Source organism: Idiotropiscis lumnitzeri, chromosome 4, assembly GCF_059441095.1.
Source record: "Idiotropiscis lumnitzeri isolate Australia: NSW breed Sydney's pygmy pipehorse chromosome 4, RoL_Ilum_1.0, whole genome shotgun sequence".
In the NCBI taxonomy this organism is placed as follows: Eukaryota; Metazoa; Chordata; class Actinopteri; order Syngnathiformes; family Syngnathidae; genus Idiotropiscis; species Idiotropiscis lumnitzeri.
Window position 1 is genome coordinate 5,884,833 of NC_142394.1, and position 23,160 is coordinate 5,907,992.

The following is a 23,160-nucleotide window of genomic DNA, read 5'->3' on the forward strand; positions in this document are numbered from 1 at the left end:
TTTTAATCATTTATGGAGGTATTTTTTTGTTTGCCTTTATGTGCTACGTATTGTAATTGGAGCATTGTTTTTTAAGTGCAGTTTTGTTTTAATTTGACTATTGTTCAGTGTTCACAGTGTTAATGTTCAAATTATTCATAACGTTAAAAGTGCCTTCCAATATTGATATTTCCTTCATCGGACGCGATGTTTTTCCACTTGTCCACTTTTTTACGACACTTTACGGCACTGCATAGCGTTCTCCCTTTGAAAATGGCTTCGTCGTTTTGGAAAGGTGTCGTCGGCGTTGGACTTTTTGCCTTAGCACACGCAGCTTTCTCAGCGGCACAGCGTGAGTTTATTTGCGTGGAGCGGGTGCACGGGTGTCGGTACACTTGTCTCTCGGGAGAGGAGCTCGGATGGCAGCGGTGCATTTAGCGGCTCGCGAGGCCTTGTGGGCGACGGCTAGCTTACAAGATGCTAACTCAGCTCTGATGGGCTCACGCAGGGGTGACATCCTTGCATCCTAACTTTGTTGTGCAGCTCACCTTATATGCATTGAGCGTCACACTGTGTCAAACTATATGTGTGCAGTTGTTTACATGTAAAAATGTGCATCGATGCCCAGCTGACTTGGTTTTAATTCATCATCTTCCCTCATCAGATCGATCTTACATGCGACTTACAGAGAAGGAAAACGAAACTCTGCCAATCGACGTGAGTCTCATTCATTTCTCCCACGGTTAAGATTGGCGTTGTACATAAGGAGCTGTTTTGACACGCCGACCTTTTGTTTGTTTTCCAGATTGTGCTCCAGACATTACTGTCCTTCGTCATGACCTGCTATGGTATTGTCCATATTGCTGGGGAGTTTAAAGACATGGACGCCTCCTCAGAGCTCAAGAACAAGTAGGTTGCATGCACGTGAAAAGTCAGTCTGTCAGCGGAAACTTAAATACGCAAGCCGTCCATGAAGTCTCTTTACAATTTCACAAATGTATTACAAAAGCAAATCAATCAACAAATCTGTGGAGTCAAATAGAAAAATGAGTAGTAGATTTTTGGCTTTCTTATTCCGTAGTTTTCTCTTGCACTCGTAGTTTTATTTGAAGCTGTCCATGTCTTTATCCATTTCTTGTGCCATACACAAATTGACATGATTGGACAGCAGATGTCTTCCATACTTATTCCAGTAGTTGCGCTGACTCTGTGTATGCAATTTTATTTCAATATAACACTACTCGGATTGTCTGTTTTAATTAAGAATGGGTATTTTTTTTAACATATTTAGCATAACCTGTAGACACTTTTCGCTGATGTCAGACCCACAATACTTTATTTCTGGCGCCATATTTGAGGGCACGGCACGCACGCAAAAGGAAATCACTACGAGAAGGTCAATTTATGTCTACTTTGTGAACAAGTTCCCTGTTAGGACACCTGTCCATTACATTAACAAATTGGAACCAGTCAGTTGAAGTTGATATGTAGAAAAAGGGAAGTTGGTTGCAGGGAAAGATCCCTATAAACTTTCAAAATCAGACTAGTCAGATGAAGCCAGTTTCTTCCTGAAGTAAGCCTTCCCAACATGGTTTTACTTGATTGCAAAGAAGGGTGACAACTCTCGGGAGGACTTTGATGTGTTCTAGGGATGTAAAAATTAACTCAACACCCCATTCGATTCAGTTTTCCGATATAGATTCGATTTTTATTTTTTTATTTAATTTTTTTGCTGCCCTGCTTGTCTCTGTGTGCTCATGTGGTGCTGCAGCCATCCACAAACTCAACTTGAATTGATGTGTAAATGTTTAGTTTTAAATGGAAAGAAAAACTTTACACTATGCTGAGTTGCAGTAATTCTATGAAACCACCTATAAATAGAGGTGTCCCAACACATTTTCACTTCCGATGTGATACCAATATTGCGGCTTAGAGTAATGTCTGTTATCGTCCGAAACAATATCAGCAGGATTATCCAATTCAGTATGAATTGTTGGAAGTGACTTGATCAAGTTATACTATTACAAACTGGGATTAAATGGTTTAATTGGTTTTGCCTGCCCGAGAGATCAGCAGCCCTCATCTGACACTAGAATCGCCCCTGCTTGCCACTTATACGTTACATATTTATATTTGGGAATCCTCACTAGGAACAGCTACAAATGAGCTACCAACTGTTAGGGATTGTCCATATTTTATGGAAATCTCCAAAGGCGATCTCGCCACATTGCTCAAACAGATCGAATACGAGCAAAAGAATACAATCTATAACAACTACTTGTTCCTAATTTATTTAGTGTTTTTTATTTTAAGTTGCTGTATATTTAAAGTTGAGTTTTGGTAGTTGAATAAATACTATCTAATGAAGTCAATGAATAAATGTATTTATTAATCATGATTTCAATATCAATCAAAAATAATCAAGGTTATTATTATTTCGATAATTGCCCAGCCCTAATACAATGTGTTGCAACTGTTCAAAGGATTTGAAATTCCAGCCCTGGCTTGTCCCCTTTTTTGTCCACAAACTGCTTGATTTCCTTTTGTTAATCAAGAAAACGCTTCAGCACGGCACCTTGGCTCTCTGCTATCAGCGTGGGATGGCAACCAAAAAAAGGAATGTCTTTATCACTGACTTCAGCTGTCAAACTGATGCTGATTCAGATCTTTGCCTCAGATTATATTTACGGTCAGCAACAACCCATTTCAAGGCGCATGTGGTTACATTTTCTTTTTTGAAGGACTTGCAACACCATGCCGCCGGGCGTTTGACATCCCCCGGTCTACAATGAATTGCTGTTTATCAGCGGGGTTTGTTCCAGAGCCACCTGTAATGTGGGAAAATCAGAGATATAGCGAGACATATAAAAGGACATTTTAAAAATGGTTTCACCCCTCCCCCACACTCATTTAAACCTGTTCTCTTGCTTACACAGTTCCTCAAATAAGATGTCACGTGTGCTTGCCTCAAGCTGTTTCTGTACTGCCAAACAGACGCGGCAAATTAAAACGTTGAGTAAATGCCTCATATTTACGCAACAAAATGGTTAACCGAACTGCATATTGTCATCTAACAAAGGTCCACTAGCTTCACGTTAAAGGAATTCTCATGATTCAAACAATTGCTATTTGAGTAGGAACGCATTCAAACAGCTTATAATATCACTCACAGGCGTATTTTGTATTCTGTCTGAACTGTAAGAACGATGACAGAGCAAAACGTGGTACTGTCCTCAACTGCTTGCTCTTTATGAGGCTGCATCTTTTTCATTAAACCTCAACGCTACCCGACTGCAGTGAAGGCGCGCAAATCTAAATTGGGACTCGCTTCTTCTTACCGCTGAGGAACCAAACCTTGACTGAACACAATGAGCAGTCAGCTGTGGTGGGGAGGTGTCCTGAGGTCCGTTACATGCGCCTGGAGTGTTGAGCACACGACATTTCGGCGGTCGTGAGAATAGGATGAACAAATCAAAAATGGATGTCTCTCAGCTACAAACTGCAAATTGTGAACCACTGTACCATGAAAAAGCAAGATGTCTGTGAAGTTAGTCGTGTACATGCTCACTGAGCTGAAGTCTTAGGTGGTGTCATGTATGATTCTGGTTCAAACCACTCCGATTTTTGAGTGACATGGCGTTTTCTCAAAACGTCTGCTCCACTTGCAAATTTTCTATCCGTATGTGTGTTAAAATTGCAAAATGTCCGGTTTTAATGTGGATAAAAGTGCTTTGTTTTTTTCTGCTACAGAACGTTTGACACACTGAGGAATCATCCATCTTTTTACCTTTTCAACCACCGAGGACGAGTGCTGTTCCGCACTGCCGAGGAAGAGCCGTCCTCTAAGCAAGCTCTTCCCAACCCGTTGCGGCTCCGCAAACTGGAGTATTTGCACTGAGACTGGCCTTTTCCCTGCCTGTGAAATTACTAATGTCAGATAGGATTTTTTTTTGTTGTTGTTGTCGTCGTCATTAGACAGATGGGACAGAGTCACAACTCACCTTCCCCTATTTTTTTGATCATGTATTTGTACATAATCTTTCAGTCATGCTGAACAAACGTGCACCTCTGTTCACTACAGTAGTCACATCCACCAGTGTGCCAACCCTTCAGTTTATTTGTAAATACAGTATGGAAATGCTTTGGAGTCTTGCATACGGAGGCATCTAGCCATTGTGTCCCTTTTGATACGACTTGGGATATTTCTCTCCTTTGCACTGAATATTCTCTGTATGAAGGGTATAAAAAAAAAAGAAGCTGTTTCATTTCATCCATTTGTCATTCTTCATATGTCAGGGCAGCATTTTGCGTTTTGTACTTTTTTTTTTTTTTTTTAATTAACGCTTCGCTCCCTGCAGCAGACCGCTCCTGTTAGATTTGAAAATGGGTCAGAGGAAATGTTGACTCATCCCTCTTGACTTGGAAGCGAAATGATCTACATCTGTTTTTATTGACATTTTGTTAATATATAATTTAATAAAAGCAACCAGATTTTACTCTTGATGTTTGACTTGATTTTCAAATAAGATCTCTCAATCTAGTCATTGAATGAGGAAAGCAATGTAGTAAAACCCGAGTGCTCATTTGTTGCATTAAAAATGTAAAAAACTAATTCTAAGCAAATCTATTGCTTCTCTCTAAGGTCAACTGGCCTCGTGTCCTCTCTTACTACGCCTCTTCTCACCTTCTCTTTGGTCTTCTTCCTCCACTTCCTAACAATATAATAACCCTCTCAAAAACTGCAGGTGTCCAAACCATGATAGCCGTCTCTCTCTAACTTTGACCCCAAAACATCTTCACCTGATTGTACCCCTTGAGGGCTCGTTTCTTATTCTATCCATCTTAATCACTTTTAAAAATAAAAAAAAAAAGCTCAACATCTTCATTTCCACCACCTCCAGCTCTGCTTCGTGTTGTCTCTTCAGTGCTACTGTACCTAAATCAGTACCTGACTCTTCTTTCACTTGACACACCTGACACTTTAGTCCAGCTGTTCCAACCTGCTTGGATCAGCTTCTTTACCTCCTTAACAAACAAACGATTGCGCTGGACTATTAACCCATTCTCGCTTCTCCAGGTAGGTAGCCTCACCCCCCCCCCAATCCCTCTCATTCATGCACATACACTAGATAACGTCTTACTGCAGCTAAATCGTAATTCCGATCCTTTCCACTGCGTGTCTCCACATTTCCAAATGTGCCTTCAACTTTTCAATACTCTCACTGCCTTTCATCTGCAAACATCATGGTCTAATGGGATTCCAGTCTAACTTCATTTGTCACTTTTGGGAAAAGGAAGGGGCTCAGAGCTGATACCTGATGCAGTCTGACCTCCATCTTAAACTCCTCTGTCACAGCAGCAGCAGACCTCCCACTGCTCTTCTGCTTTTAGACATTTTCTGCAATATTCTGGCATCTGTGCCACTCCAGACTATGTCTTCATGTTGTACAACAGTTCCTCTCTTGAGAGACTTTCCTGAGATCTACAAAGACACTTCAGCTCATGCAGCTCAAAACTCTCAAGGCAAATAATGCATCTGTGGTACTCTTCCGAGACATGAAACCATGCTGTAGTTCATGCATACTCACTTCTGTCCTGAGTCTGTTCTCCACTTTTTCCCATAACTTCATCGTATGACTCATCAACTTTATTCCTCTCTGGTTCCCACAACTCGGCTCATGCGTCTTCAAAAATAGGCACCAGCACATCTCTCCTTCATTCCTGAAGTCCCTTCTCATTCTATTGAACAACCCAAAAACCCTTTTCGAGACACTTCCATACCAACACAGGTACAACACAAGTCAGCTCATTCCTTAAATTGGACTTAGACACCTCTACCTCCTCCTCGTATTCTTGTCTCCTCACCTCAGTGTCCCACTTCTTAGCTCCTCTGCGTCATAAAAATTAATTGATTTGAAAGATCCCTGTAGTTTCCCATGTTGTCCACAAGATGTCAGCAGATAACCCGGAGGTAGGTTTATACGTTTTAATGACCTGTGGTAAAGATTATACAGTATTCCGATGTACACGCATCCAAAAAGCTTGAATCCACCCATCCATTTTCGTCAGGGTGAGCTGGAACCCCTCCCAGTTGACTCTGGGCAAGTGTTGCGCTGCAACCTTGACTGCTCGCTACTCGCCAGTCAATCGATGCCTGGACGCGAACAAACGAACAATTCACACCTCTGACAACCTCCTGAATTAACAACAGCAATTTTTTGGGTGAGTTACTGTGGAGAGGAGTTGGTGCAGTTCCAAGAATAGCGTGCAAAGTGTGGGTGTTGATTGCAACGCCAGTGATTGTGTGGGAAGAAGCTGGAGTTCCTCGAGAAAAGACTCAAAACGGAGGAAGCAGCGATTGCAATCGAATATTTCTCGCCTATGAGACGGACATGCTTACCACCACCCCACATGTAATCTTGCACGGTGGCCCACAAGCTCCGTTATTGTAACTTGTTGACAAGAGGCACCTGGTTGCAATATTGCAGCTGTTGTGAAAGCGTGAGATCAATAAAGATGGATTAGTACAATAATCACTGCACAGTGACTTTATGGTTAAACAGTCAGAAAATAAAAGTAAATCAATGTGTGTAAAAAAAATAAATAATAAAAAACAGTCTTGATTTTATTGGTGCATGTTCATGGAAAAAAGTGATGCAACAGAAATGGAACTGTGCCACATTTTAAGCAGTCAATCTATTTTCTTTGTACAGGAATAATTTGGGTTTTAAACCAGCATGCTATTCCAATTTGTTCTATAGCAGAGGGGGATCATTTTTGTGAACAATTTCAACCACAGTGACGAGGCACAAGTTGACTGTTTGGTTTTGCAGGCAAGGAATGTTTGCAGAGTGATACTCACGGAGCTCGGTTGCCTGAACAGAAAAGTCTACACTACATAAAGTAGGCTTTCATTTTGTTTAACCTTACTGGTTTCATACTTACCTGTCTAAAAATATTTCTTAAAACCAGAAAAGGGTTATGTATTAAAAAACGTCCTTGATTTTTCTCCCAGTCCAAATATGCACGCAGGTAGACATGCACACTTCTGTGAAACAGTAGATACCATTTTAGTGGTGGTTTATTTGTTTTGTACAAAAATTCAATAAAACTCTAAGTTTACAAAATTGACTTTCAAAATAGTTGTCTTCCTCTGAAATGAACAAATTCACAAAAATAAGCAGTCTGCTTATGAACATGAAACAGTAGTTTACATTGGTCATGAAAACAAAGGAGGGGGTTGTTACGTCATCAATGCAGCAGATGTCACTGTCAGCCGAGGCCACACAGATGCACAAATTCCTTCAAATGAAACAGTCACACTGCCAGTCAGTGGAGACACCATTGTGGGGGAAGGAGTATGCACTCGCAACTTGGCATAGAGGAAGGGACTTCATTAAATGAGGAGAGATGCAATTTTCAGGTCAAAGGTTACAGTTATGGTCAATTTCCTCGAAATCTGCGTAATCTCCCAAGGAGTGACATTATAAAATGTGTGTGTGTTCTCAATGGACACAAACAGCTGCAAACAAGTAGGAAACATTCTGATGCTGTAAAGGAGGGTGGCCTCTCTGGATTTCATCCACATTTATCCTCGAACACTGATACATTATAGCTTTAGCACATCCGTGTCCATTATTTCCAAGCTCTCAGAACACAATTCCATGCCGTTTGTTTGGAGCATGTCAATACACTCCAAAATAAAGACAAAAAGATCCGCATTGAAAAGCCAAACTGCATAAATTTAAGATCTTATTACTTGTTAATCACATGAAACCAGATATTAAAATAATATAATCCTCAGTATACTTTGTTGCATCTTCTCTCGTGATGTCAATTCGACTGGCTTCTTTTGGCACTGAAAGTTAACAGATCACTATGGGCTACTTGTCAAGTGATTTCTAGACGACACCTCACAGCTAAGAGGGACTTTTTTTTTCAAATTTGCCTGACCCAAATCTTATGAAAAACCTTCAGAGTGAGTTCAATTCAGCCATGCCAGAAAGTGTGCCTAAAATAGGCCGACTGACACAACTAGCATGCAGTTGCAACAGGACATTCTTTAGACCGCTCCGTATTGAGGCATTGTGCCCAAAGGTTGCACAACAGACATTTTGCATGTTGAGATAGGTTTTGGTTTTTTTTGGACATTTTCTAAAACATTCCAAATGTGCAAAATTAATTCATTTGTATTGACCTGATTGAAGACACTATAACTGTAACTCAAGAGCCCAATAACTGAGAAGGGTCCGGCTGCAGCCGGGGCGTTTCTGTTAGGACACAAGAACGCCCACTGGGCGATCCTGTCAGCGTTTAGTCGACCAATGAGAAGGATCCAGTTAGAACGGAGGTGTTCCCAATATGGTGATATAATCGACCTATTTTATGGCGTTAGATTTATGCCACAACTACATAAGCATAATGTTAAATACCGCGTACAAAAACATGTTTTGTGCGCACAAAATAGGTTTTACGCTTAAGGCTTCTCTCTCCTCTACGCATACAAAACGCTGATTCACGCTTACAATGGAGGCGAGACAATTGTGCCACAATTCTTAACCAATCAGGAGTCGGACACTAGGGCTGATTTTGATTGGCTGTTTACTGTCCAATCGTAACTCAGAAGTGGGGAAAAAATACAATACAACTTTATTTCGATAGCGCATTTCACAACAGCTGGAGGTGTTACAAAGCGCTTTCCATATTTGGAATTGGAATAGAATGGCGCGGCACCATTGCAAAACAACTCCCATGGCGACATCTCATGATGAAGACGCAAATGCACAACATCGAGAGGTGGTTTTTGATTCTAAAAAAATAAAACGAACAGCAAAACGATTATAGAAGCACATAGACGGACAATAACGTCAAGCCAATCAAAGGTATTTAAAAAAGTATTTTTGAATTATTACTAAAACAATAAGAACAGCGTGTCAGAATGCAGAAGACCCTTCTATCGACTGTTTGTGTTTGAGGTATTTGACTTTTTGCATAAATCTAACGCCATAGAGAAGAGGCAACATTGGACGTGAGGGGGCCTTCCCGTTCTCAGAATGGGGTGTTCCCATTAAAAAACAGGAACGCCCATTTGTGGCTGCAGCTGGACCATATTGTGAATAATCGTGACCTCAGCAGTACTTATCGCATACTGGATATTGCTTTCACAACAAAGAATTGCAGATGCACACATTATCAGCAACAGAGATGGAAAAAGAGCAGTTGTGGCAGTAGAAATGGGAGGTCATGCGTTATTGTTTTCAAAACAGTGGTTTGAGCTTCAGAAACATGTTTCAGACCAGCTGAAGAAAGATCTGTGCTGCCATTTAAGGATGTTTTATGGCTTATTGTCTGTATGGCGGAGTGTTGCTTTACTGAATGATTGGAGATGTCATTTTTTCAGCATGAAGAGGATTATATCCATAAAGTCGCTCTACTTATCCCCAGTGAATGTGTCGCGCAGATAAGCCTCCCCTCGGCCGCTAACAGGATGTGACGTAACAGCATGTAGACCGTTCTCATAAAAGTGCCTTTGTCCAATGCTTGTCTTTTTTTTTTGGCCTCTCATTCTTGTGTTGTCCATCGTCATACATAGGTCAGTTGATGTTCCTTAACTGCCAGGATCACTGGGAAGCTGCGATGGTGTCCCATGCTTTTCGTCCAGCTTCACGAGAGTAAGCTCTAACTGCTGGATCAGCATCCGCTTCTTGAACCTGGAAGGGATTGTTTGGAAAAACGGAAGATGGATGAATCTCAAATGGACTCAACAAAGAGAGCATCATGCGCTTTAACGCAAATCCAGAAATTGTGATATTCAGCTTGAGACCCTCGCACCAGTTTTCTGTCCTCACTAGTGAGACAATTAATCACACTAGTAAAATGACGGGTGCATTAGGAGAACACCTAGTGAGGCAAAATGAGCACTAGTTGACAACTGCATGTTACTGGTACGGGAAGAATCTTATAACATTCTACCAGTTACATAGCACGTCACTAGTTGCATATGTGTGTACAATCTCTTTTAACCCAGGATGTGGCTGTGTTTAGAATGAACTAATCACATTCAAACGTATGTTAAATGAGTTACACAATGCATTCGAGAAATAGTGATTGAATATAAAGCCAGCTGGGCTGTGAGGTCTGCAGACTTGGGTCATTTAGTGGAGCTCAGAGTTCAAAGTAAACATGGCGAAGCAGCATTCAGTTGTTATGCCGCATACAAATGAAATAAGCTGCGAACCGAAATGGCGTGTATTTGCTTGTAAATCCAGGTTACAAACCTTTAAGCTATCAACACACACACATCTTTGATTAAGGTCTTTTATGATGTTTAAATTTCACAGTGTGATCTTCTTGTGATTTTAGAAACCTACTTCGATTTACTGTCGAAAAGTTTTCCATTTATGTTCCTTTAGTAATTTTGCTCAGCTACTTGTTCTCTGCTTTGCATTTAAATGCCATTAGCTGTAGTGTTTGTAAATGCATTTAAGTGTTGTCTTTGCTTGTGTGAAGCACATTACGTTGCCTTGTGTATGAAATGTGCTTTATATTAATAAAGCTGCCTTGCCTACCTGCCACCATTTAATGTGCCCTTGATGAACCTCAAATAAAGTTCCCCAGTTCTCTTAGGATTTTCCTGGTGGTTTTTCACTTTCTAGCAGAAGCCTGAAATGTTTTGTGTTAACACTGACTGGTATTTGTAAGTGTTTATAATTCCTAACACTATTGAACAATGATCTCACTCTGATGCTGTGGGAGCTCTCTGAGTCCATGGCTTGCGCTGTAAGATGTGACTACACAAACGTCAGGAAAAAGCATACTGGAACATCAGAACTTTATTTGGGGTTAATTACAAGCACTTTAAAATGTGGCAGGTGTGTGATGACTCCCATTTAACACGAGTTTAAATGAGACTAATTAATTAAAAAACAGACACACCCTCAGTTATAAGAGACTCCAAGTGAAGCGCTGGACCTTAAATGTTAACGAGCAGAATTTTATGAAGTCCCCAACAGTGTTAGTAGCATGCAGTTGTCATCTAGTGCACAGTTTTAGTAACCTGTACAGGAGAGGAAAATTCGTGATTTAAAACATGGTTGTTCTACTCGTGCGGTGAATTGTCTTAGAAGTGAGGACAGATATTACATGCAAGTACATGCACCTCAAGTGGATACCAAGGAGACTGCATGTGATTGGTTAACTCTGAAGGAAGAAAATGTCAACTGAAAGCTTTCACTTGCACTTTAACACCAGCCATCTATTTTCTATATTGCTTCCCTTGAGATCAGGATCGCCTGAAAGTTGGAGTCTATCCTCCCAGGACTGATGCATAAAAACAAGCAACCATTCACCCTCAGTGAGTCACACAGAGGGAATTGTAATGAAGCTCACATGCTTGTTTTGGAACATGTACGAGCAGAACACATAGTGAGAGCGAGTAAACTTCACATAGATTTGAAACCGCGCGGCTTGTAGTGAGGCAACTGTGCAAGTGGAGGAATGTGCTGCTCAACAGTTCCTTACCTGGAGGCCTCTTTGATGGCGTGTTGGAGAAAGTAGCGCTGGACATTGACCGGCCCTTTGACCTGCTGCAGTAGTCCTAGTATTGCCTCAAAGTCTGTTAAAGAAACAAAGCTGAGTTAAACAGCAAATAATGCCTCAAGTCACAGTGAAATTTTGGAATATGTGCCCCAAAATGGATAATGAACAGCTTGTAGTTGATATAAAGTTCAAATGTTGTTCAAGAGGACTACAGCATTCCTATACAGTATTGTGTTCAGGAGAACGGCTAATTTTTTCCAAGACAGGCTTCACTGGTTCTTACTCACTTCTGCCAGGTTTGCGGACCTCCTTGATGACCCGTGTCCGCAGTTCTGCTTGGCTGCCATCTAGTGGCGGTATGAATATGGTCTCCAGCGCTGCCGACTCAATTTCTGCACTCTCAAACTGGCTCAGTGGACTGAGGCGCTCACAGTTGTATCCCTCCTCCATTGACTCCTCCTCTTGTCCATCCTGAACCACTGGTTTCTCCTTGGTCACGTTAACTTCCTCCCCTTCAGCCACTGCTTCAAGCGTGGCTTTTCCCTCCAAGCTGAGCAAAGGTTGGGTTGCTGTCACGGCATCCACCTCATTGGGCCAATTGTCCCCTGACTCAGGCCCAAGAACGACATCACCGTTACTCTCCGTGACCACCACATTGCCATCCAGTCCTGAAGAGAATAGTCAGACAATGTGTTTATTTTCTCTTGGACTCCATCCAGTCAGTGACAGGTGACTTCTCGATGGTAATCGCCCATCATCTCCCTTTCCAATGTCGTTTGCAGTTAGGTCTCTGGCGTGCCTGCCCACACCCATCAATTGAGGAAGTACACAACTTTTACATATTTACGAAAATGTGTCGGGAAGCAAGTCATTTTTAATTTTTGCTGAGTTCATCCACCAATGGCTTGGCCTCTAGGCCTTGTACTATCTCCAGGGCTAAAAATCCAAATTAAGGTCATCCTTGCGATAGTCCTACCTTTGTGCTGTGGTGTGACTTTCAGGAGTTGCCCTTGAACACCAGCTGGACTCTTTCCAATCACAATGTGGTTGGTGCTGACCGGTAGAGTCTGGGGCCGCCGTAGCAGCGGTGACATGCTCCGCCTTCTCTTCAGAGTGGCACCTGCATTTGAGTCACTGGAATTTGCCCTTTTCTTGTTTTGAGGGCCCAAGACAAACTCATCGGCCTCATCGATCATCATTCCCTGGGACACACACGTGAGGAAACACTTGAACTAGCTGGTAATGATACAGAAAAGCACCTCTGCAGAGACTTGAGTATGTCAATTGCAATGAGTGCTCGTCTATGACAAAGCACAAACATTGATCTGGGAATCTTTAAAAAGCCTACAAAATCGAAGTAATCTAGACCCTGGACTGTCCGCCAGCCAATCGCAAGGTGTGTGCTCATGTTTTGTCACTACCTTCTTATCCTGCTTGAAAGGATTCCCGAAGGTGTGCAAACGTTTTGGTTGATCGGGGTCGATTTCTCTCAGAGGAGACGGCATCATCTTGAGGTACTCCTGGTAGTTTCCCATCTGAGCCACCGGGATACTGTGCAGGTAATCTAACAAGCAAAGTACATTTGAACCCATTATATGGTTGAAAAATGTGATCTTACATACCTTCATCCTGCCCTCTGATCAATTTTTGTGAAGTGCGCAGTAAATTGGAGCGCATTCGAGTGAGCTGATCCAGAAGATTCCGTCTTGGAATGTCGTAGGCATTTCGATAAGCTTGAGGCTTCACATCCTGGCGAAAAGACATGTTTCATTCTTCCACACAAGTAAAGCAAATATTCAATGCAGGTGCTCTTCATGGCATCCTCCACCTACCTTGTTGAGCAGGGCGATCTGAAATCCGGAAAATTCCTTTAAGTTGATGTCCACCATGCGAAGCGGACCCTCCCCAGTGATACCATGTAGTAGCTGCTTAAAATCTCGCCGGTGGGCCAGAGACAACGAGCTGGAGTGGTTCTTCACCCTTATGCCAGTTTCCTGGGGCGCCTTCTTCCCCACGGATACGATTAAGCGCTCGGACTCTATCTTTGCCTGGACCAAAGACAGAAATGCTTAATTTGACAAGGTTGTGTTCAGAAACCAAATGTGCTCTTTCAATGCTCTTTCGTTTGGAAAGTCATGTGAACATTTCCAAGCAAATGGGGAACTCGCTGGAGCTAATGTGTCCAATGACTCCTCTAATGCGGAAAACCTCCATGGTTGAAAAATTCGCAATTCAAACAATGTTTTAGGGAATGTTTTTTTTTAACATCAGTCTTTTCTTTACAGAGTCCTTGCTTCTCAGTACAATATGGAAGGCAAATATAAGACGACAACAGTAATGAAATAAAAATTGAATGTGCATAACAAAATGTACTTAATTACAGCATATCAGGGGTCCTCAATCCTGATCCTTGCTGGCCGGTGTTCTGCAGTTTTTCCATCTCTCTCTGCTGCAACACAGCTGATTCAAATGGAGGGAGAGATGGAAAACGGGCAGGACACCGTCCCTCGAGGAACAGTATGTGTAAGCAAATTTGTTCTTCTGAGCAACTTGTTTTTACATTTATTTTCCAGTTTATATTCAAAAACACTTTCCAGTTCCACTTCCCTCTCAACTTTTCATGCAACATCAGTCATTTTTCATCAAAGTAAAGGGTGCATACCGTGTAAAATTGAAATAGTTGCGCCTTTGGAATGCTGTCTCACATCAAAGTGTAAAATTGCACAACCGGCATCCGGCATATTCGCAGATTCACATAGATAGCATAGATAAGCAAAGTTAAAGTGTTAGCTTGGCACAAATTGATGCAGTTTGATTCTGTAGATATCCACCTACTAATCCAACAACCATTATAAAAGGTTCCCTAGTAGAGTCTGCCGATCCAAATATTTAGGAACTATTCTGGACAACAAGTTGACTTTCAAGGCCAACACTGATAAAGTCCAAGATGGGATTGTTTTATTTAAGGACGTTGAAGACTTTTCAAATTGATTCCATTTGTCATTTATTGAATCTATCCTAACACTTGCAAGAACTTGTTGGTTTGGCAGTTACAGTCTAGTTAGTAAAAAGCAACGTGTGTTCATGATATCTGAAGTAGTTGAAAGGTGATGCTTTTATCCCATTTCCTCTGCGTTTGATTGTGTCACACCGTTGCATACCAAATTGCTCACCTGAAGCGCTGCTTCTTCATAGCACTGACTAAAAGTATTGACCCTGGAACAGTTTCATTCAGTTTCTGTTATTTCAACAGAAAAAAAAAAATCTAAATTCAAACAAATTGCTTCGTTCTGTTCGACCTTGACAGTGCCACCCTCGTTAAAGTGTTGGTGACATTGGCCTGTAATGAGTGGACCTGACTACTACCAGCCTTCTGAAAGTTTCACGCGACCGAGATATGAGGCGAAGGGATCCTATGTTTACCTGCTGGCTGAGCTTCTTCAGATAAGAGATGACACTGTAACTCAGCCCACAGTCCAAGCTGTCTCCTATTAAATTTGGTGCCCCCATCATCCTCAGGGCTTTTTTCAAAGGCTGGTAAAAGACACCAGGAGAAAATTCAAGATGTTAGTTATTTGCGAGAACAATTGCAATGAAATCACACGAAAGCTGCTGGAGAGCTGACATTGACTTACCAAGAGGTAGTATGGAGGCATCGTCTTTAGGTACATCTCCAAGGCTTGTCGCCACTTGAGGTTTGGTTTCAATTTGTGCACTTTGAACAAGTCATCTGAAACAAGAAAATAAAGTGCGATGAGCTGCCTAATTGAGCTTCACTTCCTCATTTACAGTTCGACTGTCGCGCTTATTGAATCTTAAGGTCTCTCCACTACAACAATGTTCTTTACAACAATTTTGACTGCAATGATGGCTTCATGAAATCTGATCCATACAGCTTTACATGATTAAAAGCAGCTCAGACTAACTGACCCAGTGGCTTGGATATCATTAAAAAGTTCAACAATGTGTCTCACCAAGGAGTGGAAGGAGCACTGGGTAGTTATAAGGCATGACAAAGAGGTTGACACAAGTGAGAGTGGTGCTGGCTTTAAGGTAACCAAAAGGCTGGCCCAGGTCACTTTGCTTCCCACTGCTACTCACAAACACCTGAAGAAAGAGTGAAGGAATGTGTTATTCTTTCATATGAAGTCAAGCGCGATGGCATCAAATCACAAGGCACGTGATCTGCTTTGATAGCAACTTTGTCGTTTCAGAGCATGAGCTGATAGATATGTGTGGGAAGATCTACCTGCCAGCACATGTGTGGAGACTTCCTTTCTAGAATGTATTGGGTGAGCGGCGAGGGCTCCAGTTCATATTTGTCAAACGGAAGCTTTTCTATCACCATTGGCTCACAGTCCGCACATGAGAAGCGCACCACGGGATGGGCAGTGCGAGGGGCCTGCGAGCAGGAAATTGACTTTATTAATTGCTTTCTCTGGTGAGGGCAGGTGCAATATCAATGTACATTCACAGGCCACATTAATAGGCACAGTTTGAATCTAATCTCCCAAATCCCTGTGGAGCGTTTTCATGTTCTCCTTGTGCTTACGTGGGCTTTTTTCAGGCACTCCAGCTTTCAAACACATTCCAAAAGTATTCATTCATTATGTTACTCAAAGATTCTAAATGACTCAAAGGTGTATGTAAAAGTGAGCCTGAATGGTTGTTTGTAGATAACAACCTGCGATTGGCTGGTGACAAGTCTAAGTTGTAGCACTGCTCACTCTCGACACTAATGAGAGGTTATATAGAAAATGAGTGAATAGATACTTTGCAGTGGTGTACAATTGCATTGCAACAAGATGAGCACAAATTGCAAAAACTTTATGTACAGAGCAGTGCCTTGAAATCTACAACCACAATAGCATATTGTTAAATTAACTTCTAACCATTTGAATTTAAAGTAGATTTTTTTTTTTTGTCACAAAGCTGTCACAGTCAGATACCAGATTTGCACATTTGATTTGACGCACCAGTTATTACTTTACAGATGCGAGTTCAGCAGGCAAATTCCAACATAAAAAGAAAAGAAAAGTGCAGCAATGTGCCTTTGCTCACCAGCGTAGGAGAGTTCTGGTCCGGCCAGAAGGACTCTGGTATGGGCCAATGCCCAACTGGCACCCCTGTTTTAGGGTTGGGGCGCACATAGATGAGTTTGTGGCAACTGTGCCACAGCTGCGGGCTGAAGGATGACAGAGAGCGGCTTGACTCCGCTGAGTTGTCTACAAAACAGAAGAGGCCATTGTTTGGTGACAATATTGCATGTTAATTTGTGGTTACGGATGTTTTTCATGGAGTTGTCCTAAAACAACAGATCTTTCATTACCCTTCGTGCTATGAGGGGAAGAAAAAATCCCACAGTTTCTTTGTGCTACTCAAACTACATTTTAAGAATGAAAGGACAAGAACAACTTTAACTCAGTATGAAGTGTGGATCAATAAATAACTCACCTTCCCCTATAAGAGGCGGATCCGGCCCACTTTTCTCAAAATTAATGACAACACCACTTTGAACTTTTTGGACAAGAGACTCGAGACACTGGTTCAGCATTCTTTGTGTTCGCACGCAGTACGATCGCCCTGAGACAAAAAAAAATGGAACATGTGCTACTAACATAGCGCCTATAAATAAATACTCCCCCCAAAAAATAAATATTTGAAAACAACAAAAGAGTATTTGAGTATGACAACCTCCTGTGACTTCACACATTTGGGTGATGGCAGACTCATCGGTGGGGACGCTGCCAAGCTGCTCGTTGTCTGCAGCAGCAGCACCAGGGAGCCGAAGCACCAGCGCGAACAACCTCTGGTCCCAACGGAAGGGCTCTTTGGTCAGCTCGCTGCCAGCTAGGGGTGAGTTCAGAGGCAGGTGCAACTGCGCAGGGGCAAAATTAAGGTTATTACACAAGTGCATTTAAGATCACTAAAGTAGACCACAGCAACACATCAGTGCACTTTTTTTTTTTACCTCCTCTGGGACCCCCGAGCTGTGTGTGAGTTTGTTGCCATCGGTGATAGTGATGATGACAGAAGGCTCAAGGAAGAAGGGGTTACGGCCCTAAGAAGGAAAACATCCAGCAGTCATCTACAAATTCAGACAAAGTACTCAACCGTCCTTCCATTTTCAATTAGCTCATTTTGTTGAGGGTCACGCCAGGAAAGTTGGAGCCTATCCCAGATGACACTGTGCTAACCTTGCCTGCAAACTGAATTATCGCCGTATTTGTGAGTTCACGCAACCGAGAGAATCAATCTTGTCCCAAGCCTGCTGATTTTCTCTGAGCCGCACTACTGGTGGTGCGGATCTATTATAAAGCAAGAGTGTGTTTGGGGGTGGGATATGCGGCTGTGATGAAAACCTTCCACGGTTGATGGTCGCCTTGATTCAAAAATCAACGTGTTATTTAAGACGCCCTTTATCCGCATATTTACAAAGCAAAAATAACAACTATCACTAAATGCCATGATGCCATCTGTGCCCATCAGGACTCAACTGATCAAAACAAGGTGCATGCCGGTGACAACATTTTTATCCGTTGCTGGGATGGGTCAAAACAAAGTTTGGAAGTTGCTGCAACACTCAATCAGCACCAAGTATCGTACTGAATGTCCCGCAGCAGATCACATGTTGGAACAGTCCCAGATGCAAACTTTGGAGAACTCCTTTGAGTGATTGACGGGATTATCTTGCTCTTGCCAGGCTAGCATTGTACACCCTCAAATGATCACCAGTCAAACACACAATGAGATAAACAACAAACCAATCCGATTACTCACTAATTTGATGGAATAATTGATTCTAAAAGGTTTGGATATTGACAGCCCTATTCCACACAGAAAGAATCAGAATCAGAATTGGAACTACCTAGTTGTAAGGGGGATTACTCGAACAATATTTACAAATATACAGTATGAGAATCATCTAAACAAAACGCTGGCTAGGAAAGATTGTTGTTGTTGGCTTGTGACAAGAATTCATCTGTTAACAGCTCCAGTGGCTCTGTGTTACGGGCACAGAGGCCACCATGATTGCCCTGTAGAGGTCAGCCTTGTCTGAATGCAACGCTGACAGAATGCTTAAGGAGATTTTCACACTCCTGAACTGAGTTCACTACTTCAGCATAGTAATCCACTCGGCCCTTGTCAGAGGGAGAGACGTGAGAGAGGAGTGAAGAATATGAAGCCAGATGGAGTGGATTAGAATTACATGTCTGCTATGAATAAAACCTAACTACAAGCTTTTACGCTCATCAAATCCTTCACTCAGTTCAAGTGAATATGTGAGAATTTTCTTCTCAGTTCAATTCATTTAGCGCCAAGTGTAAAAATTGTACTTGTAGACACACCGGCCAGTGTAAATAAATCTAATGACTTTGAATAGAAGAGCTGCAAAATTCAGCCTTAAATAAGGCAATAATTAGGCGACACTTCCCAAGTAAGTATTGGCATCTTCCCACTGAACTACTAGATGCTTCTGGCACTTGAAATAAATAAAATCTTCACCTCAAACAGACACTCACTTGATGGTCTGAGGCAAAAATGAGTCTTGCCACTAGATTGCGTTAATTAAATTTACTATGATATCTGATATCCCCATGAGTCATGTGGAAGGCATTACAACAACATTGCCAGCACAGCATACATGGTATCTGTAAAGCGAAAGTATCCATGGTGGAGTGTAAAGAAAAGGAAGTGGGAATTGTGTGTGTGTGGGGTGGGGGGATAACTTGCTTCAGGCGGCAACAAAGAAAGTTGACGAGGAGTTCAGCAAAAAGCTTCCACTGTGGAATTATTCCAAGTGGGACAAACATAACTGAGTCGTGTTTTGGACAGGACTTGGAGCACCGTGGTTTAGGACAAAAACAAGAAAGTTGCAAAGGGGGCTGGCCTTAGTACACTATTATCCATCCATGGTTTTGAGAATACACTAATTCTTCTCATGTAACCAAAATATATTGTATTTCAAAAAAAAAAAACTCAGTCTGACGTAGTGCAGTTTTACACCCCTTCACCCAAAATACTTAATTTACTGAGAAACTAGTTGACTAAGTCAATCAAAAATTGATCATTGGTTTAAAGAGAACAGATTTTGAATTGCGTCTTGTGAGGTTACATAGATGTGCTTATTTTTGACGGTGAAAATAAAATATAACCGCATAAAGCAGTCTCTGTAGGTGAGTGATTTGACTATGCGCTTCTTCCATTTTTGTCTAGAAGCAAAAAAATAATTAATTAACACCGCACAAGAGGACGACAACATCATATAGTGTACCTGTCCATAATTGTCGATGCCAGAGACGAGGCGGTTGAGGTTAAGCAGATCAAAGGCTGTGCGGAGCGCGTGGCCTAATGTCGTCAGCCCTGACGCCTGCAGGTTCTTCAGCTCACACATGAAGGTGGCATGGTTCTCCTTCCACCCTGCCTGAAATACAAACAGCATTGATTGATTGAACACAGTACAGCTTGAATAAACATCAACCCAGAGAAACGTGTGATTTCACCCGAAAGAGCACTGCACTCTCTACAGACATACAAATTTATCAAGACATGACAAAAAAAACCTTAGCTGAGACAAAGTCTTCAAATGGGCAATATACACATAGACAGCTCCACACTGAAAAGTCCAATTTCCAACAAAAGTGTCCAAAAATACACCTCCCACTGCTGCCCCTCCTGTGAAGGATACGTTGGCACATAATCCTACCGGAGAGGATGTGGGTGTGGAGCTGCTCTTGGACTTTTTCTCCAGAGGTCTAGTACTTCAGTGCTGCAGCTTCATGCTTAATCTAAGGATGACCTGCAAGATTACCACTTCCCATGTTGAAAAGGGAGGGGCAGAACAGAGCTTCAAGTGCCAGTGTCAACGTGTTTGCTTTGAGGATGGTTAGGCAGGAATAGAGTCAGAGTAGAAAACCAGGATGTAGGTGGAATCCCATTGTGGTTGCATGCACGATATTAGGTCATTTGGGCTACAACGCTGAGCTACTGAGCCGGGCATACACGACAGCGGATACACCCTTGTGTAGGCTGGTAGACATATAAGGCCTTGCTTGCACTCAATAATTCAGACTACAGAATATTTTTATTTTCTTTCCACCCACTAGCGTCTCTCTCCTACTCCATCAACAATTTATTGCCTGTGTTATGGCACGATTGGAGTAGTCCTGTGCAGTAAAATCGTGTCATTCCATCACAATTGTCTATGCACAAATCAAGCACACAACATAAGGCAAGTTGACAGAAAAAAAAACAAAGAGCGGGTAGAATAAAGGGACATGCACTGTAGCTACCTCGGATTACGTAGGAAATGAAGGACTAGGGTTAGATTACACATAACTGTAAAAAGGTAATGCAAAATCCATCTGATGATTTCCACTTCAGAGTATGAAGAATGCTTGTTTTTGTGATCATAAAGCACACTTATCTAAGCAAGTGGGGTATCCTATACAAAAACATACATTTAAGTTGCACTGCTTAAAATTAGTTACATGTGGCAAAAAAGATTCCAGATGGACATGTCGTATGATCATCAAAACATCTTTTGGTCCAAATTTTTCCTTTTTCAAAAGAACTACAAAGGTGCTCGGCAGGAAACGATTATCAAAAGTTTAGGTTGATATGCAGCATCACAGCACCATTCAAAAAAATACTTGTGCATCAACAGTGTGCATATGACTTAGATAGAGTGTTGGGTAAAAAAATTAAATAGTCACGTTTAGGGATTGAGGAAAAAAAACGCCATAACCATGCAATAAACAGTTTTGCAATCTATATTTAACAGCATCACAAAAGCTGTTTTCCGAGCCATGGCGATAATGCTAACAAGATTAAGTAAGAAAAAACAAAACCACATTTTTTTAATAACTGTTAAAAATTAACACATTTTCGTATCTCATTGCCGTGGCACAATGTGGTTCATTAGAAAATTCAAAATTTGAGAATGTAGGACCTTAACCATGAAGACTGATTGACAAAATACAAGCCACCACAACTGAGTAACTACTGCTAAATGGATGACTTTTTTTTTAACTTTCAAGCTCAAACTGGTTATCAACAATTATTAGGCCACAATGACTGGTGTATAATTACACAATATAAATTAATAAAATTGGATGCAGTCCCAATATACTGTGATCAAAGTATATGATGAATTAAACAAACATAAAATGTTCCATTTGTCAATGTCCTGGTTTTGATATGCATTTAACTGGATTCTATTAGAATGATCTTTTAACATGTTTTAATTGTCTTTTTGTTGTAAACCTTTTTGAGTCGGTGCAACACATAGATTGGGTGTAAAATCATCAGGCATCTAAACCCACATAGTCATGTGCCAGGTTATAAAACATGTCAAACAGATGACATTATGAGGAGCTCTGGAATAACTGTACTGTGTCACAGGTTGCATCAATATTGTCCACGGGATGGGCGTGTATTTTGGAGGTGGGGAGCTTTTATTACTTTATTCATTTACACCAAGTGTAAATAGGAAAAGCTTCAGGAGACGGTCTGGCATTCATTTGAATGCAATATGTCAACAATGATGAGTCTCGAGGAATATCCATCCCACAAGGATGCGTGAGGGAGATGAGAGTGAGAGAGGGCTGGTGTGACTGTGTGCTGAAACAGTGCTCGCGGTATCGCTATGAAAAATAATCATCATACAGTAATATTGTTCCGTCGCACTCACGTCCAGTGAAGGAGGTTTATCAACTTTCAGCCCATGTTTGACCAATGGTTACACGCCAATAGGGCAGGGGGCGGGGCTAATGGTGAGTGGCGGGTTCGTTGGCAAATGAGGATAGTGAACTGTGAGGGGAAAGTGACGTCACAGTCGATAATAAATTTCTACGCCTCCATCTCAACGCCCGAGAGTTTTCTCTACACAAAAGCAAAATGTCCGCTGGATGTAAGGAGGCAGCGCCGCTCTGCTTCTGCGGATAGCGCCAACAAATAAATTGCCGCTCTTTTGCTACCGGAAGGTCACCGAATGCTGGCAACACACCAGATGGACAATAAAATCCCACGAACAGAAAAACAAGTTGGACTGGCAAATGTAACAATTGTATCAGTTGCTAATTACCTTCACTCCGTATGGTGGATCATCGAATGTAACTAGCATGTACCTGTCGCCTCTACTAGCCGGGTCTCGGGCACGCAGCTGTCAAAAAAAAAAGGAAAACCAAAACAGCATATATTAATTTCGACCGATTTCGCCCAAGGAAGCCGACGCTCGCCAAATGTGCACACTTGCTGGGGGGGGGGGGAGAAAGTCGGGGTAAAAGCATTAGTTACCTTCATAAAGACCTCAACCGCGCCTTTAGCAATGTCCAGATACGTCGTACCCAAATAAGTGCGCTGATTCATAGAGGCGGACGTGTCTAACAGGAAAACTAAAATAGGCATTTTAAATGGAAAGCCGCGGTTGTATGTTTTTTTTTAAATTAACTGTTATCCACATATGACCTATAGTACGGCCAAGCAGGTCACACATGTGCGTATATATTTGTTATAATAAAGCCCCCCCTCCCTCCAGAAGAGGGCCGCTGCCTCCGCCCTCCCTCTGCTCGTCTTTCCAGTGTTCTGCCTCAGCTCGCGCTGTTCAACTTCTGTTCCCAACCGAAAGGAACGCCCCTTGCC

At 41.9% G+C, this 23,160-nt stretch overlaps 2 protein-coding genes across 2 annotated transcripts; one reads left to right on the top strand and one right to left on the bottom strand.

Annotated features, from left to right (window-relative positions):
* Positions 1-166: 166 nt before the first annotated feature.
* Positions 167-4,475, top strand: mmgt1 (membrane magnesium transporter 1). Its single transcript, XM_088295211.1, has 4 exons — positions 167-331; positions 644-696; positions 785-888; positions 3,730-4,475. Exons 1-4 carry the CDS (start codon positions 187-189, stop codon positions 3,875-3,877), a joined length of 450 nt encoding a protein of 149 aa, XP_088151337.1. The 5' UTR covers positions 167-186; the 3' UTR covers positions 3,878-4,475.
* Positions 4,476-9,013: 4,538 nt separating this feature from the next.
* On the bottom strand, positions 9,014-23,110 carry ints6l (integrator complex subunit 6 like). Its single transcript, XM_088294762.1, has 18 exons — positions 22,816-23,110; positions 22,604-22,681; positions 19,793-19,942; positions 17,489-17,578; positions 17,212-17,395; positions 16,972-17,100; positions 16,579-16,742; positions 15,767-15,919; positions 15,492-15,624; positions 15,153-15,247; positions 14,941-15,051; positions 13,350-13,565; positions 13,140-13,266; positions 12,939-13,081; positions 12,494-12,719; positions 11,805-12,185; positions 11,500-11,593; positions 9,014-9,689 (listed from the first exon to the last, which is right to left on the bottom strand). The coding sequence occupies exons 1-18, from the start codon at positions 22,924-22,926 to the stop codon at positions 9,587-9,589; spliced, it is 2,688 nt and encodes an 895-aa protein (XP_088150888.1). The 5' UTR covers positions 22,927-23,110; the 3' UTR covers positions 9,014-9,586.
* Positions 23,111-23,160: the final 50 nt, after the last annotated feature.

Excerpts from the sequence above, each read along its gene's own strand:
- mmgt1 (XM_088295211.1), top strand. The coding sequence starts at position 187 with ATGTTTTTCCACTTGTCCACTTTTTTACGACACTTTACGGCACTGCAT. Across the intron at positions 332-643 it reads AGCTTTCTCAGCGGCACAGC|ATCGATCTTACATGCGACTT; the intron begins GTGAGTTTATTT and ends TTCCCTCATCAG. Across the intron at positions 889-3,729 it reads TCCTCAGAGCTCAAGAACAA|AACGTTTGACACACTGAGGA; the intron begins GTAGGTTGCATG and ends TTTCTGCTACAG.
- ints6l (XM_088294762.1), bottom strand. The coding sequence starts at position 22,926 with ATGCCTATTTTAGTTTTCCTGTTAGACACGTCCGCCTCTATGAATCAG. Across the intron at positions 15,625-15,766 it reads CTCCACACATGTGCTGGCAG|GTGTTTGTGAGTAGCAGTGG; the intron begins GTAGATCTTCCC and ends CTCTTTCTTCAG. Across the intron at positions 15,052-15,152 it reads TGCCTCCATACTACCTCTTG|CCTTTGAAAAAAGCCCTGAG; the intron begins GTAAGTCAATGT and ends GTCTTTTACCAG.